Source organism: Macrosteles quadrilineatus, unplaced genomic scaffold, assembly GCF_028750875.1.
Source record: "Macrosteles quadrilineatus isolate MER2022 unplaced genomic scaffold, UCM_ALF_1.0 Scaffold_5__1_contigs__length_97177068, whole genome shotgun sequence".
NCBI lineage: Eukaryota > Metazoa > Arthropoda > Insecta > Hemiptera > Cicadellidae > Macrosteles > Macrosteles quadrilineatus.
In genome coordinates, this window is record NW_026542598.1 from 22,141,339 (window position 1) to 22,158,094 (window position 16,756).

Sequence of the window (16,756 nt, forward strand, 5' to 3'; positions counted from 1 at the left end):
AGATTTATCATTCTTATAGAATATCTAAATAATACCTTTATCATTAGTAATTTTCAGTCATGAATACATTGCAGCATGATTTTTTTATGATTGCCACTTACTTTTTACTGCATTTATTTTATTCACTCTAATATAGAAGATCATTTAGTCTAATCAGCAAGAGATACTTGTCATAACATATCATTTTTTTTATTTTACAGCAGGATGATCAACTTTGAGTATTTTAACTCTACGGTATCTACTCAGTTAACCGTGATGTGTTGTTGTGATACAATTAAGTTACTCATCCAATTATAGGTTAATCTCAAAGCTAAAAAATATATTCAAAATACACTCAGGGCTATATTTTGACTCTTATCTGGCCCATGGCAACTTAGCCATGTCCGCCCCCCTATCTCATTCTTTGGAGGCTGGAGCCTAGGGGATTTACAAATATGCGCGATACTGCTTCAACTTTATGACCTCGACCCTTTGTTTTTGACAATCTGATTGGTGAGACCTAGAGGCTAGTAAACTAGCTATAAATTAATTCCATACTTTGATGATAATTTTAGAGGTCTACGGGCCAGACTCTATTACTTACAAAAACATTGACCTTCAGGTCTCAGGCCGGAATCAAATCGGGGGAAATTGAGTTCCTTTGGAAAGTACTGATTTAAAAAATGTAAATTTTTTTATAGTACTATAATTGGCTTGAACGACTTCTGCAATTGCCTCAAAATTGAAACATGGAACAAAAATGAAAATGGGCCTAAAATAAATTTTCTTCGGTCACGGCATAATTTTGAATGCCCCCTGCGGTCACGGTAAAATTGTGGACATCTTCTGCAATCACTAAGGAATCGCACGGTAATGTTTAATTTTTACAGCAAAATAGTGAACATCTTTGTTTGCAAAAACATTCTAGGTCTCACGCAGTCGTGACAAGATCATGAACATCTTTGTAGAGGTATCATGGACAGCTCCAGGTTCACAGAGAAATATTGAACAACTTCTGCATTTGCAGAGACATCACCTTCGACTCCCTTGATTGCGTAATAATCATGAACATCTCTTGTGGTCACGGAGAAATTGTTTACATTTTTTTGCGGTATTGGAAAATTTATTTTCGTCCAGTGATCATGGCAAGATCGGGATTTGAGATTGTTCAATCTTCGAAGACGCTTGATTATCAATCAAATTAATTAAAAAGCCTCCCTCCCAGGTTGAGGCACTCCATAAACCACCGCTAGGGAAATACGCCCCTGACTACACTCCAACTAATACTTCAGACTAACTACTACATGATAAAGTTACTTTAGATTTTTCAGCAAATAAAAGTTGTTACTGTATTTTTATCCAAACCTTATAATTTAAGCTATTAAATACATAGCTATCACTCTTTATAGCCTAAATTTGTTAATTTAAAAATAAACCAAACAATTAATTGTTAATTTACAACTACAGTCATCTCTCATCTCTTGATTATTTTAGAAGTTTGTAAGATTAAAATGTTAACTTCCTTTTGCACATTTTTTTAAACTTTCATTTATTAACAGAAAATTGTACACATTTTCTTGGTAGCCTCAGCAATTCTAATAACAGATTGCATTAAGAATTTTGTTCTTCAACAAATTAAAATAGTTTACGTTTTATGAGTTAGTGCTTGAAATACTTTGAAAAGATGAATCTCCCTATTGATTCAAACTCAATTTTTGAATGATTAGATGATCTACTGAACTTATTACTGCTCTGTGGTACATTTGTTTCACTACATTACTTTTGTTTACATTTCTGGCATAAAACATGTAGAGGTAAGAAGACTAGTTAGTTGTATGTGCTTTTTCTCAGGCTCTAAATTGGAAACAGAATCTTTGATAAAATGTATAGTATCAAAAATGTATACGACCTTGTTGCAACTGTATAAACTACATTCCCACCAACTTACAGAAAAATTACCAGTACAAGAAAGTTACGTAACATTTGACAAAACTAAATTGACTTTAGTAGCGAGTCAAGATACACAGAAATAAAGATCATTTTACAAATAGACAGTTTTTTAACATTAACCAATTTTTTGTACTAATTCTCTAAGAATTATCATCCACCTTTTTACAAAACTGTTAGGTGGTTTTAGTTTTAACTTTTCAAATGGTAAAAATAACCCAACTAAGAATAAAACTCAAGGAATATTCGGCAAATAAAAACTAGACATATTTAGACTTAAAAAAGGAATATTTAAAATTAAATGCAACACCCGATTAATCAGGACACACCTGCAACTTTTTTTATTTTGTTTTGAGATAATAAAAAAAAAAGCATCTAAAACCCTAAAAAAGTTTTGACAATTTTTTCCTACTTAAACACTACCAGTACAAAACCTCACTTAAATCATGTCAAAAACTTATCATTGTGTTAGCAGTTAAAATTGTTTAACCATAGACAAACTACTAAAATATTATAATTGACAAGGAACTTTGAGGACTTGAAGCCATGTGGAAAACTGAACAACCTAACTTATTACAAGTCTTTGGTTTAAAAATTGACATATTTCTTACATCTTAAAATGTCCTACACAAAAATGTAAAATATCACATTCAGTAGATTCAATACGATGTATACATTTGTGTTAGTGTTATTAAGAAGAGTGACTAATTCAAATCCAAAAGACATATTCAACATAATCCTTCGTCTAATTATGATAAAATGTGTGCAAATTACAATAGACTAAAATGTAAAATACAAAACATGAGTTTACAAAACACATAACAAGTATGGTACTTAAATATAAAAAATAGCACAATATATAGCTTAAAATACAAAAAGAATATAACAAGAGAGCATAGTAAAATATTGTTACACAACAAACTACCACTAAATTTTTAAAACAAACATGAGAAACATTAAAAATATGGCACATTATTACAATAAAAAAAAGAAAGAAATATACAAAAACTTAAGAAATATATACTAACAAGTGACATTGTTACGATCTATGGCTGAACTTAAAACAAACGTACCTTTAGAGACCAACCCCTCCATGTCTCTTATACATTCCATCAGGGAAGTGCTTTTCTGAAACAAAAAAGTTAGACCTAATTAATATTAACGTTCAGCAAATCAATGTAGACTATTTAGCAATAAGGACCTGATCCTTACACAACTCAACATGGATGTATTTTATTTTGCCCACCTACAGGGAGAGAAACCATCCCTCAGAAAACCAGCTAGGAAATCACTTCCTAGAAGACTAGATGAAGACCATGACTGAAAGCAAACTACATTTAGAACTGAATAGATGAATGACCCAAAGGACCTAGACATTCTAAAATTAGATCTAGATTTTTATTTTATTTTATCAAAGACGACTGTTTATAGACTACTGTAACACCGTGCATGATATTACTGTCAAGTAAGGAATTGAAAAAGTTGTGAATCATATCAATAGAATCTTTACAGCTTGGTTGAGGTTGAACTCCTCCTCCTTAGTCAAACGTTTTGCTTTTCTAAATTACCATCCAGCAATATTCTGTTGATACTTAAATAGGAGACGATTTTTAAACAGATTAATAATTTCACTCTTATATTGTCAGTATATCCTACAGGACCTAGAAATATTAGGAAAAAAATTATACTTACTGAAAATGAGAAATCCTTGCAGACATAAAAGTTTGCATCATTTCTTGCATTCCACGCTTTTCTTTGACTAGATTCAGTCTTCGTAATCCCGTTTGTTGGATGTTCAGGATTCTTATGCTTGAAAGAAGACTCATTATTTGTCCTTTTTGTCACTGAGATCTGATTATTTATTTGAGATCCATTGTTTCCAAAATGTGAGGTAAAGTTTAACTTTGGTTCCCTCATGATAAAAATTGTTTGTGATGACTTAGATTTGGTGGTTTTAGGAACTTTACTTGAAACTTTCACCTCACTACAATCCAATCTTCTTTTTGTTCTCTTGTGAGATTTTTGGGAAGCTGCTGAGTCCGACCCAAGGACTGATGAGGAAATACTTGAACTGTCGTCACTGTAATCATCATCCAGTTTGTTCACCCTACATTGAGACATTGAAGATGACTTGGGTAGATGAGTGGAATCCCCGTCTGAAACTGATGATTCTTCATAACACAATAAATCTGTATTTATAAGCTTGGCTTGAGGTTTGGTCAGAAACAAATCTTTGGCAGATTTTTTTCTTGTAATCGAATTTTGCTTTGTATTGTTTGTATCTGTTTGCTGATTGTTCTTTCTATTAAAAATACCCTCACAACCATTTGTGGGAACTAACTTCACTTTACGGTCGTGTACCAACTTTTTTTCCTTAACTTTTTTGGTTGGCTTCACAGAGGCGTTAAAATTCTTTTCTTTTTTGTTAGTTCCTTTAGAATTTTGGATGTTTGTCGATTGAGTTCCTTGTCGCTCAATATCTACTTCCATTTCTGTAATAATGCACTTGTTTTGGAGCTCCTGAGACAGTACATTACAGACTTCATTTTCGTCCCTTTTTGTGTTTGTAAAACACTTAGATTTGCAACAACCTTCATTTTTCTTAAAATTCCTTTGTGCCGGAGAGTGGGAATGGCTTGGATCCTCGCAGTCTGATGAACTGTGGCTTCCCAACAGATTGATACTGGGAAGTGATGCTTGCCATTTCTTTACCTGAAAAAACAAAAACTCCTAATTTTAGCAATTTACAAAAACATTCAATTTTGTATCTTCAAAATGTAACAAAAATGTGTTATAGTTACAGTTAGGCTCAACATTTCTTTATTAAGGCTATTACAAAAATACTGAATCAATGCAGGGAAAATTAACCCGATTATGTGAAGGAGCTTGGCTAAGTTTAACTAGCACTTTACATTGAATAGTATTGTGCACCTATTCTCAAAACCCCTAGCAAAAGATTTGTTCTATGAATGACTGCACTGCTTTACAAATAAATGTAAGAATTTTATTTTAATTCTTATTTATTTGTACATATACACATCCTCAAAAAATAAAACTTTTGAAAAATATTAAACTATAATACCACTTTAATTTTATTTTCCGGCAACTTTTTTTGTATTTTTTCAAACCTTTTTATGTTAGTCATAATTATTTCCCCTAAATTTTTACTTTGGTATTATCTTACCTTGTCAAAAGGATCATCATTGGGGAGATCAATGTTTATGGACTGTCGCTGTGGTAAGTTTGAGTGGTTATTCAGAAGTGGATTGCCATTTCTATTCAAACCATCATAGCTTTTTGACAACGCTCCTTGGTGCTTGGTTCGAGCTTGAGAATCAAATCTAGGAACGCACGGTTTTAAATTTCCTAGTGGTTGGTAATTCTTTCCCAGATGACAAGAACTTGAAAAAAGTTGTCTTACTGGGCTTAAGCTCTTTTCATAAGGTGAAGAATGAAGAGTTGGTTTGAAATTGTCTTTAGCGTCGTTTGTGGATTTTGACACGTCTTCTTCAGGTATGCAAGAAGCAAGCTGATCAACATTTGTGTCAATTTTGTAATCAAACGAGTCCAAGGTTAAGTTACTAACTGACATAATTTGATTTCTTGATCTATTTCCATCACTGTAACTTAAACTTATTGATTGCACTCTTAAGTTATCAATTATGTTTCTAGCCTCTGCAAACTTCAACAAAAGTTTGTTGTAGTTTCTGTGCTGGGCGTCAATATACAGGGATTTCTCATGCAATTCATGTTTCAATTCCTGAATTTCCCTCAATAAATCGTCTTTCTCAATTGGATGCACAGTTTCTGTCTCTTTTGGTAATACAACCGGCTCGTTTTGCTGTTCAAGCTTTTTCAAAAGTTTATTTCTTTTATTTAAAGCTTCCGATTCTTTTATGTTTCTTATATACGCTTTAACTTTACTTTGTACATGGTCATAGCTTCTTCTCCCGCTGGTAAGACTAAGACAGCTAAGAGATCTTTGAAATCCTGAATCTTTGGATTTAGTGGTGGATGATAAGGATTGGCTATTGATTGTTTCACAAGACACATTATTGGATTTAGCGCTATGAGTTAATGATGTAAGGTTAGAAACATCATGTAAAGACACAGATTTACTAAATGTCAGATGTGGTTGTTTAACAGGCTTAATAGATGGTTCTACCATCTCCATTTCACTGGTCTTTGTATGAACAGATTGTTCAGTCAGATCATCGTTTATAAAATTATTCTGGAGTGGTTTTGTTTCATTTACTTTAATTCCCAATTCATCCGAATTTGGGATGGTGGGCGTATGGTCTATTTCATCTAAATCAATTGTAGAATCGCTACAGATTGAGTTGGTGTAACTGCTAAAACTACATAGTGAAGGTTTCTTTTCTTCACTTATGAGCTCTAGCTTTTGAGGCAGCTCAAACACTTCCCTTATTTCATAATCAGTCATATTCAAACTGCAGACCTAGAACAAAAGAGCTTAGTGAAAATTACAAAAAGAAGGTTTTATCAACACGCTGCTGATGACTCCGACCGGAGTCATGCCGTACTGGCACAGCGTGAGTACAACTCCGGTCGGAGTCACGGTGCAGTGTTGTACAAGTTTGTCTACTGTGACCTCTGCATTTATCGGGGATCAACTAAACTATGTCAGAATTTTGTGCTGGTCCTATACTTTAATTTAGGCCTAGTGTAGGTTGGGTTTAGGTTGGTACAGACCGTTTCACCGTGCTTGGCGTGTAGGGGAGGCAGTGCGAGAGAGACAGAAAATCTCCCCTATCACACTTCCCCTCCAGCCATCAAGTACAGTCGCCTGCTCGCCTCCACTCCAATACGAATACAAAGACTGCTGTAGCGGTTATTCACATACTCATCCAAAAAACACATGTGTAAAAATTTCTAAAGTTCATATTTTTATAGCAGCTGGAAAAAGACAAAACAAAATATAAACCGTAGATTATTTAAATTAAATGTTTGAACACTACATCTAATACTCTCCCACCTTTTGACTTGCAAAGTCAAAATATTAATTATTGATTCACGTATCTTCCTGGTGGTCTATTTTTCCCCCTCTTTGTGTGTAAAAAGGTTGATCATGTTCACTTTCTACTCCTTCAACCACTTGTTCTGTATTAAACCATGATGCCATGTTTTGGGTTTCTCGTCATAAATATTTATTTTATTCATATTACCTGTTACTAATATGTATTTTCTTGTTCCTTATTAAATGCTTAATAAATTGTATGTCTTATTTTTTTATTATTAGTGCATAAATATACTTAATGGCCCGTTAAGTTAACAACAGGTCTCGTAACCTTGAAAATAAGTTTTATTTGATATTGTTTGTACTTGAACACATAGCCGATACCTATTGAATCTCACGGAAAGGTAGCGATTTCTATTTTTTTAAGATAGCCTTTTTTATCTACCTTCATTGAATATATAGTTTTATAAGGCTTAGGTAAATTTATAAATTTCCATTTATAAAAGCCACGTTTACGCTTAAGTTGACAACCAAAAGTTTACAACTAAAAGCTTACAACTAAACGGACGAAGAAGATTCAATCCATGCCGCGGCTGCTTGTGTAATTATAGCCAGCCACTATGGAGATGACGTCGATCCATTGAGTGTGAGCATAAAAAACTTCATGAGAATGACAACTATTGATTTCGAATAAAAATTTTGTTTATGATCGGACAAAGTCAAGGAAAGTGACACTAACTTCAGGAAAGCCATAACTGTCCAAGAAAAGCTAGCCGTGACCTACGTTTTTTTGGCTACTGGTGATTTCTACACTAGTCTTGGTTATTTGTGTAAAATTTCAAAATCAACCATTTCCCTGTGATTGAAGTTTGTGAGGCTTTGATAGAATAGTTCTCCACTAGTTTTTCCACAAGTTGTTTGCTGTTCCCCACCAGCGTGTAAAAAGATTAGTCTTTCACCTTTGGATATGTGCGCTGACACGCTGTGTCGTCGCTCCATCCCTTTCCTGACACATGTGCTGAATCGATGTAAGACTTGTCTGTAAACACAATCGGACGGTTTTCTGCTCGAAACTCTCAAATCTTTTTTAGGTAAACAAATCGTTTATAGGCCACATCTTGCGATTCCATAAGAATATGTTTGTTGGTTTTAGTTTTCTTCCATCTGTATCCAATATTTTTCAATATTCTCCTTACACTGGATGTAGACCCTACAAATCCTGGATCATTTTCTAATTTTATTTTTATTCTCTTTAGAGTTGGAAGGCATTTTTCAGTCAAATAAAATGTGTTTACAATTCTACGTACAACACCAACATCAGAATCGTCAAGACCAGTAATTTTTCTTCTTAATTTTCTCTTTTTATTAGGGGTTTCATAACTGGAGTTTGTTTCTTCCAATTTTCTTTTCTCCGTACATAGCCGTGTTAAAGTCCGTTTTAAAACTCCACAAGCAGCCGACACCCTATCTCTAACCTTTTTGGGATCAATCGTAAACCTTGATTCCCTAGCCTCCAATTCCATAAAACTCATAACACTCGTAATTACTTCACGCGTCTGACTTCTTAGCACTTTCCCTTTCAATTTAGACTTGAACTCAACCGGCACATACATCTTCACAATCAATCACAAACTTACAGGAACACTAACAAAAATACACTAGAGCTGGAGAACTATATTTGAACCACACTTGTGGGAAAATAAATGGGTAAACGAATAATAAATAAATTGTAATAATAAATAATAATATAAATTGGAAATACAACTCTTCAAAGCTTTCTATGACTTACTTATCGAAAATCTCAACAACAAAAACGAACCTTCTTTCTCCATTTAAAACATTAATCCAACTCTACCAAAACTTTGTCTCCATGACAACCCGAAAAAATACAAAAACGTAAACATAAAGCAAACTAATTTGACAGCTGATACTAGTTCACAACTTCAGTATTTGAACGTGACTGTACATCGAGGCGTAGTGGGGGAATGCTCTCAGTGCGCATGCTCTAGCGAGGCGCCACGCACCGTGACGCTATCTGTAGTAAAAATTCCCGTAAAATCCTGTCTGGCGACACTTTTTGTCCCGTTTTCAGGGATTTTCTCTCTTAGAGCCACATTACAAAGACACTGGCTACGGATCCAGGCAGTGCTGCTATCTGTGAGTTTTTCAGTGAATTACGTCCACTCTCGGGGTAACACAGCTCCCGCTGTTTTGCCACTGTCAAGATTGATATTTTAATGCTATTGCGTTTGCTGATTCAATGGCATGCCGAGGTTGCGTTGCATTTCCGACCATGTACTGCCAAAGGGATTCTCGCAGCGAACGAGTTAAATATCTCAATCGGCCTATCATCCAGTAACAAAAAGAAATTTTATTTTTTTACTGACAAATCAATCTTGAAGAAGCAACAAACGTGACTCATAGTTTTGATCAATCCACAAGAGTTGATTCCTGGTGAAGGTTGCTTGACCGATTTACATATTTTAGATTTTCAACAAATTTCCTAAATAGCTAATTTAGTGAACTTCCTATGTAGGCCTAGGGAATTTAGCAAATATCCCATATAGGGAATGAGGAATTAATAGCATTCTAGTGTGGATTAACGTCCGCACGAGTGAGTACTACGTCTATCCGCAGTACTATCCTGATAATTAGACCAATTCGTATATAGCAAGGAAAATTTGGTTCGGATTCCACTATAAACTGTAGGTCCCTTAGTTGCCATTAGCTGTATGGGCTATTAATTAACAGCTGTGTCTAAGGAATGTCGGCCTTAGTCACTAACAAGACTACAAGATCGCGCCACTCATCCTACACTCATCTCTATTCATACTTGGCTTAAAATACCTACTATGTATGGTCGCAATTTTATTGAACAGTACAGACACAGGACGTTTTACTTTTTTGTTTTGTGGTCCCTAAAGGGCAAACACACCGGTGTATCCCATTTAGCACGGTAACTCGAGTAAAAATTATGCAATATTCATGAAATTCCGTACAAAAGAGTTTGCTGACTAGCATAATTGGATTATGGGGTAAAAATAAGTAAAGGCTAAGTTGTAAATTGTAAATTCTCATGTTATTCTTATGGATAATAAGTCAACTCTTGTAGTTTTCTTGTTTATAGATAGTTTAAGTTTTGATCAAACTTGGCAAATTTATTTAGGCCTACTAGTAATATTTTACTAAAAAAAAACACAAACTTTAATACACTCCTCCCTGTAGCAGTAACCCTCGGTACTTGATAAACCTTATGTTATTTAAATTGATTTAATTGAAAATCCAATCCAATGGAAATTTGCTTAGTCTCCAGGTTTGGCGAGGAGTCTCTCTACAAGACATGGAATAACAATATCATCGTGTTTCACCCACTATTTAACCCTTTGAGTGCCAACGTCCGGGGAACCGGACGTTTTTAAAACGAGCCAAAAGTGCCGACGTCCGGCCGACCGGACGTTTTTAGAACGAGCCAAAAGTGCCAACGTCCGGCTGACCGGACGTTTCGTAATCAAATCAAATCAAATCAAATCAAAATATCCTTTATTCATGTAAGTACAATTGTACAGGAATAGAGTCAGATCTTACAAAATAAAATGTTTTACATTTAAGAACTAAAAATAAGACAGAATATTTATTTTATTTGTTCTCCCAAAACTCTTCAAGAGAATAAGGGGAAATTTTAATCAAATACTGTTTCAGACAATTTTTAAACTTTTTTGTATCATTTTCATTTAGAAGTATTTTTGGAAGATGGGACATAAATTTATTTCCTGCGAATTTTGTTTTCTTTTTATAAAATTCTAGATTGTGTCTATCAATTTGAGATTGAGAACGAGTGTTATAATTATGACTAATTTTGTTTGATACCTGAGTTTTTGTAATATTTTTTTGCATAAATAATAGTTTCCAAGATATATAGTCCATGAACAGTTAGTATTCCAAGATCGGTAAAAATATGTTTTACCGAATCTTTCCTTTTCAAATTAAACATTGCCCTAATTGCCCTTTTCTGGTACGATAAAATCCGTTTTAAGTTTTTTGATGTAGTTGCTCCATATATACTGATTCCATAAGCTAAATTAGAATGAACTAAGGCATAAAATATTGATATTAATGTTTTTAAGCTGCAAACTTTATACATTTGTCTTAAAGCAGATACTCCTGAAGACATTTTTTTGATAACATGATCAACATGTTTGTCCCAGGCTAGATTTTTATCAATTATTAAACCAAGAAATTTTGTATGTTCTACCTGTTGTAATTTATAATCTTCTAAGATTATGTCTGGATTTAATTTGTTTTTGTTTTGTTTTGTAGAAAATGATACAAAATTAGATTTTTCAGGGTTTAAAAGAAGGTTTTTGCTATCTAAGAATTTTTTTAAATTCTAATGATCGAACAGTTGTCATAACAACCGAATGGATACTCGGATTCTTTTAACCCATATATTAACATTGAGTCGAAAGTTACTAGATGCGACACATCAATTTTCGTTGGTCGAAATATCGAAAATTCAATTTTTACGAAATTTTAACCTAAAAATCGCCAGATTGCGCTCGGCATTTTTAGCGCGACCTTCGGGAAAAATCATCGGCATTTGTTGAGCGTTACTTTTATTTCTCGCCTGGCACTCTAAGGGTTAATTGTGCAAAACCAGTCTGGAAGTAGCATAAATTAAATGAGTCGGTTCATTATAACCTAACCTTTACCTTCCTAATTTAACCTCACTTCAAAACACTTAATACAGTCACGAATCCGCATAAAACCCGACCTACCTTCTCACATGCCTAAATAAGAACTGATTATTTGGTTTCAAAACGAATTGATTTAATACCGCATTAAGTCTAGCATAAACAGATGTTTGCTCTCCTACTCAATCAGTCCACAGTCCACATACCGACCCATCCAGACCACATCATATTACCATCAGTATAGCTAAATGAACCATAGATTCGTAATTTTAACCTTCGTTTTACGGCCACTTATGAATCTCTCCGACAAAAACTGATTGCATTTTTGGATTCAGCGTGAAAAATACTGTAAGTAGACATCTAAAAATTACACGATATCGCATTGTTGAAATATCAAATATTTGCCTTGTTAATATAGTCTATCCTGTTGTTACTGTTGTTATCTTGTTCTTGTACAGAGTATATCATATTGTTATTTTTCGGCAAGCTTTATCTGTTTTCATCAAGATTGTTCTGCCTCTTTTACTAAAGTTTCACTCGGCTTACTGTATTGCTACTTATCATTATTGTTCCTATAGGCTACTGGTTTTGTTTTTCAAATCTATTGTTTTGTCAACTTGCTCAGATAGTTTGTTATTTATAGTTGTTACTTATAGTTTGTTATTTAAATACTTAGTTGTTATTTTCGTTAGGCCTATTTATCTTTTAAGTGTCTTGTTATTGAAGTCTTGTTTTCCAGTTTTTTTTTCACTACTTTTGTACTGGCCTATGATTTTTGTTTTCTTCTTTCTGTAAGACAATAATATTGCATTTTTCTGTAAAAATGGTGCAACCGTTTATCTATATAAATAAAATTACAGTTTTGTCTGTACATTGCTTAGAATCATGCAGTTTTTGGTTATTTTTACGTTTCATAGCCTAAGAAAGACTAAACGAGTCTTATCTCAATTTCTGTCTGTAGGCCTATGTCTGTTTGTCCATTCTGTGGTTGCGTCTGTAACGCCAAAATGTCATTTTACGCGGCCTACTCCTAGAAAACTAGCGTAGGCCTACCGATCAAGGTTCTAATCATTTGTCTGTATTTACTGGATTGGTGAGAGTGTCTTTGGCTATAAAAACCTGGCCTCGCTTCTTTGAAAACAAAATAACGTGTTATCAAAAACCCAATTTTGTTCGATTTTTGTCAAATTTTCTCCTAATGTTTACTATTACATTTGATGAAATAACGATCAGCTGTTTGGATTAGTTCTCACTTCTAGCTGTCACTGATATGTTGACAGTAAAAGTTGTTTACAAATACCGCAACCATTTCCGATCAAGTTTTGTTAGCACATCCAAACCAAGTGAGATTAAAAACGTTGTGCCTTACAAAAAAGGTTTCCACTCATTGACGGCGCTTCAAGGACAGTTGTGGTAAGTGCAAAGTAAAAATACCCCCGCCGCAGCAAACCTGCAGACTAAGCGAATTTCCATTTGATTTACACTGAAATGTCTACTTAAAAATATAACATTTATTCCTGATTTAAATAGAATTAGTTTAACAAGTACTTAGGTTTGCTGCATCAGGGAGGTAAAACTGTTTTTTTTATGTTAATAGTTAGTAAGAAATAAAAACATTTTTCAAATTTGATCAAAATATGTTCATAAACAAGCATACTACAACAGTTTGCTTACTCTCCATAAGAATAACATGGAAATTTTAAATTTACAATTTTTTGGAATTTTCTCCGTAACCATTAGGCGCATAATAACGCTTCAATATACTAAATTATTTGTTTTTTTAAGCTCTACAAAATGGTTTGGAAAGAAATTGCTAAATTTTATGTTTTTTGGGTCAAAAATGTGAAAAACCTATTTTTACCCCATAAAACCCTCCGTAAACCCCCGTTCCCATGGTCCGATCATGCTGGATCGCGAACTCGTTCGAATAAACGTAGGTTTACACATTTGTACCAAATTTAATCAAAATCGGATCATTTTTGCTCGAGTTATCGTGCTAACGGACATATATATATATATATATATATATATATATAAATATATAAATATATAAACATATAAATATATAAATATATATATATATATATATATGAATTTGAACGGATGGTGTTTTTGGCCTCTAGGGACCTCGAAACTAAAAAAAAATCGGTCCCGCGTCCAGGTCTTACCATGAGTACTACGGTAATAGCTTATTCCCTATATGGGAAATTCGCTAAAATCACAACTGCAGTGGGTGACTGGGTGATCGTGGATGTTGCTGCGATCTTGGAAGATATTTCTGATTTTGCTGTGATCGTAACAGAGGTTTAACTTACAGATTTAGCTAAACTCGCTTTTCCAATGTTTCACTTTTAGTTTTTACTACTTACATTTCGACAACGATATCGGTACTTTTCCTACTTAGGAAGTAAAACTACAAACGTCCAAAACCCCAGATTTGTGCGTTTTTTGTCACATTTCCTCTGAATGTTTGCTAGATATATGTACCAAATATCGTTTAGAGAGAGATTACGTAATCTTTTACATAAGAAACCTTTGTTTGGATAAAGGTGGTTTCTTCAAACTGTCATTAATATTTTAACATTGAAAATTGCTTACAAATAATGCTATTATTGGGAAATAACTTTGATTCTCAAAAACTTGACATTTAAAACCAAGGGAGATTAATAACTTCGGTACTGCACCACATCAAGTGAAAGTTTTTTTTTAGCAAACCATAGTGAGTTTTAAAGCTTTACGTTGTTAACGTTACATGTTACATGTTTTGTGGCCTGTGTATTTATTTATTTATATATTTGCCAACGGATTAACACCTATATAAAACAGTTTGATTAGAAGGACAGTTTGAATTGGTTGTAAGTACTATAGTTCTTTTCTTAAATATAAACGTTGGTTTATGGTACTGCTACTTTTCCTTAGAACCGGTGGTAGCAGTAAGAATCATTTTTATGTAGAAACACATCACTATTTACAACTATAGGCCTAGTTATCGTTAGTGCTGCACCTTATTTCTTATTAAATTTAATTGATGTCCTACTGTATAATTTTTGCGTTTTCTGTCTGGACTCCAAAATGTTAGTTTAGCCTATGCTATGAAATGATAAAACATTATTGAAAGATTTTTTAGCAAACCATCATAATTTTTTAAAGCTTGGCGTTGTTAACGAATAAATTTTTTGTGGACTGTGTATTTATTTACTTATTTATATATTTACCAACGGATTTACACAAATTTTACAGTTTGATTAGGTCTAAAAACGATTATCATTACATTTGATGACACTATCAAAACTTTCAAATACTTAATTATTTTGTTTGTAATTTGCTTTGGTTAAAGCGTAGCAAATCCCCTATTCAATTCTGCTATTGTGTGTGTATGTCTGTTGGTAACGCATTAATGTCCTTATTTCTCAGTGTTTCTTGGAAAAGACAAGATCACCTTTGTTAGGCTATTGAAAATTTCAACCCGAATAAAGTGTGCAGTAGTGAGGTTGGGGTAGTTTTTTTAACTACTCTTAACCAGTGTGAAAAGTAACTTCCAATTACAGGCCTACCTTAGGGCTATTCCTCATAGCTATAAAGCAATTCCTTTTATCATTAGATATAAAATATGGACTAACACGATCGGGTGACATTTAATTGCGAAGCATTCGTTTTGGCTTTGAAACTGTCAGATATTGTACTTGCGAAGGTTTATATGTATTCCTATACAGTAATAGTTTTGCTAGGCCTAGCATATCTGGAAAAATGCACACTAAATATGCAAACCAACTCCTGTTCTGAATAGGTATAAGGTTTCAACTTACTACAAGATTCCCGTACGTAGAACGGGCAAACAGCTAGTAAATAATTAAGGGTACAGTTTCTTAACTGGGCTATGCTAATATCGATTGAAACTATCGATTCGACAAGTAAACTTTCGTGCGATTTTTTCACCATCAGCAAGTTTGGTTGGTTAGGTTAGGTTATGATAGTTTAATTTGATAGCCTAATAAATATATTTAAAAACGTAGAGGATACGCGTCCGGTAACTGGACGTGGATAAGGCGTACGGCAATGACGTCATGGGGTTGCGGGAGCCTGGAACGCCTTTACTACAACAATACCATGACCAGCCATCGGTGATAGTGGTGTAGTGGATAAGGTGCTCGGCTGATATGCAAGAGGTCCGGGTTCGAGTCCCATTGGTGACTAACTTTTTGTCGAAGATTTTGCATTGAAAACCATTTATTCTTAACTGTACATCTTTTATTAGAATTTTTGGCATTTATAATTTTTTAATAGAGAAAGAATTTAACCTTAATTCGATTTTTTCATCATCAGCAAGTTTGGTTGGTTAGGTTAGGTTATGACAGTAATTGCCGGACGTCTAATCCACGTCTGGTTACCGGACGTGTATCCTCTGCCATTTAAAAATATTGATTGTTAATCAATATTTTCAATTCGATAGTTTCAATCGATATTAGCATAGCCCAGTTAAGAAACTGTACCCATAAATAAAGTGGTGGCCGCCAGTTAAATTCTCTTTTTTTTAACACATTACCATTATGGCAACCCTCAACCCTATGCAGCCTAACTTAAGCTGTAGGCCTAGGCTATTATTGAGCTAACACTTATGACAAGCATGCCTAATGTTACTCACCTGCCAATATCCTTGGAAAATGGGTGTACTTTTAATGTTAGGCCTACAACATGGCATCAACACAAAAACCTAGGCCGACATCATTTTGGACCAATTAAACCTACTCTTTTCAATCAAACAACCAAGAGCAGTAACATAACATCCTCGGCCTGGGCATAGGCCTAATTTATTATCCTTCACACACGGTTTCGGTCTAAGTCGGAATGAATCACAAACACAAACTAAGTTAAACTGTTTACATACAAAGTCCTGGTAGCCTTTTCTTAATTCTCTGCTTCCTGTCTTTGCTTTCAATCTTTATCACTCGATCTGATTGATGTCTATATCCTCATCATCTCTTTCTTCCCTTCTGCTTCTGATACTTGATTCTATTCATTCTGACTCATTCACTTACTTCCTTCACTCTCACTACAAACACCAAACACTACAGTAAACACTAAACAGTAGTCTCCAACTCCAGTCTCAAGTCTCAGTCTCACACTCACATAATAGAGATCCTCACTCTCAACTCTCACTGAT

The 16,756-nt window shown here is 34.0% G+C and overlaps 1 protein-coding gene across 1 annotated transcript; it reads right to left on the reverse strand.

Moving 5' to 3' along the window:
- Positions 1–1,512: 1,512 nt before the first annotated feature.
- Positions 1,513–16,619, reverse strand: LOC128996055 (uncharacterized). The gene is made up of 4 exons (XM_054421192.1): positions 16,238–16,619; positions 5,111–6,385; positions 3,619–4,638; positions 1,513–3,054 (listed from the first exon to the last, which is right to left on the reverse strand). Exons 1-4 carry the CDS (start codon positions 16,292–16,294, stop codon positions 2,950–2,952), a joined length of 2,457 nt encoding a protein of 818 aa, XP_054277167.1. The 5' UTR covers positions 16,295–16,619; the 3' UTR covers positions 1,513–2,949.
- Positions 16,620–16,756: the final 137 nt, after the last annotated feature.

Bases quoted from the DNA above. Each gene is read 5' to 3' on its own strand.
- LOC128996055 (XM_054421192.1), bottom strand. From the start codon at position 16,294: ATGCCATGTTGTAGGCCTAACATTAAAAGTACACCCATTTTCCAAGGA. The intron at 6,386-16,237 runs GTGAGTAACATT...CTTTTGTTCTAG, and splicing joins TTTTCCAAGGATATTGGCAG to GTCTGCAGTTTGAATATGAC. The intron at 3,055-3,618 runs GTAAGTATAATT...TTTTTGTTTCAG, and splicing joins GCAAGGATTTCTCATTTTCA to AAAAGCACTTCCCTGATGGA.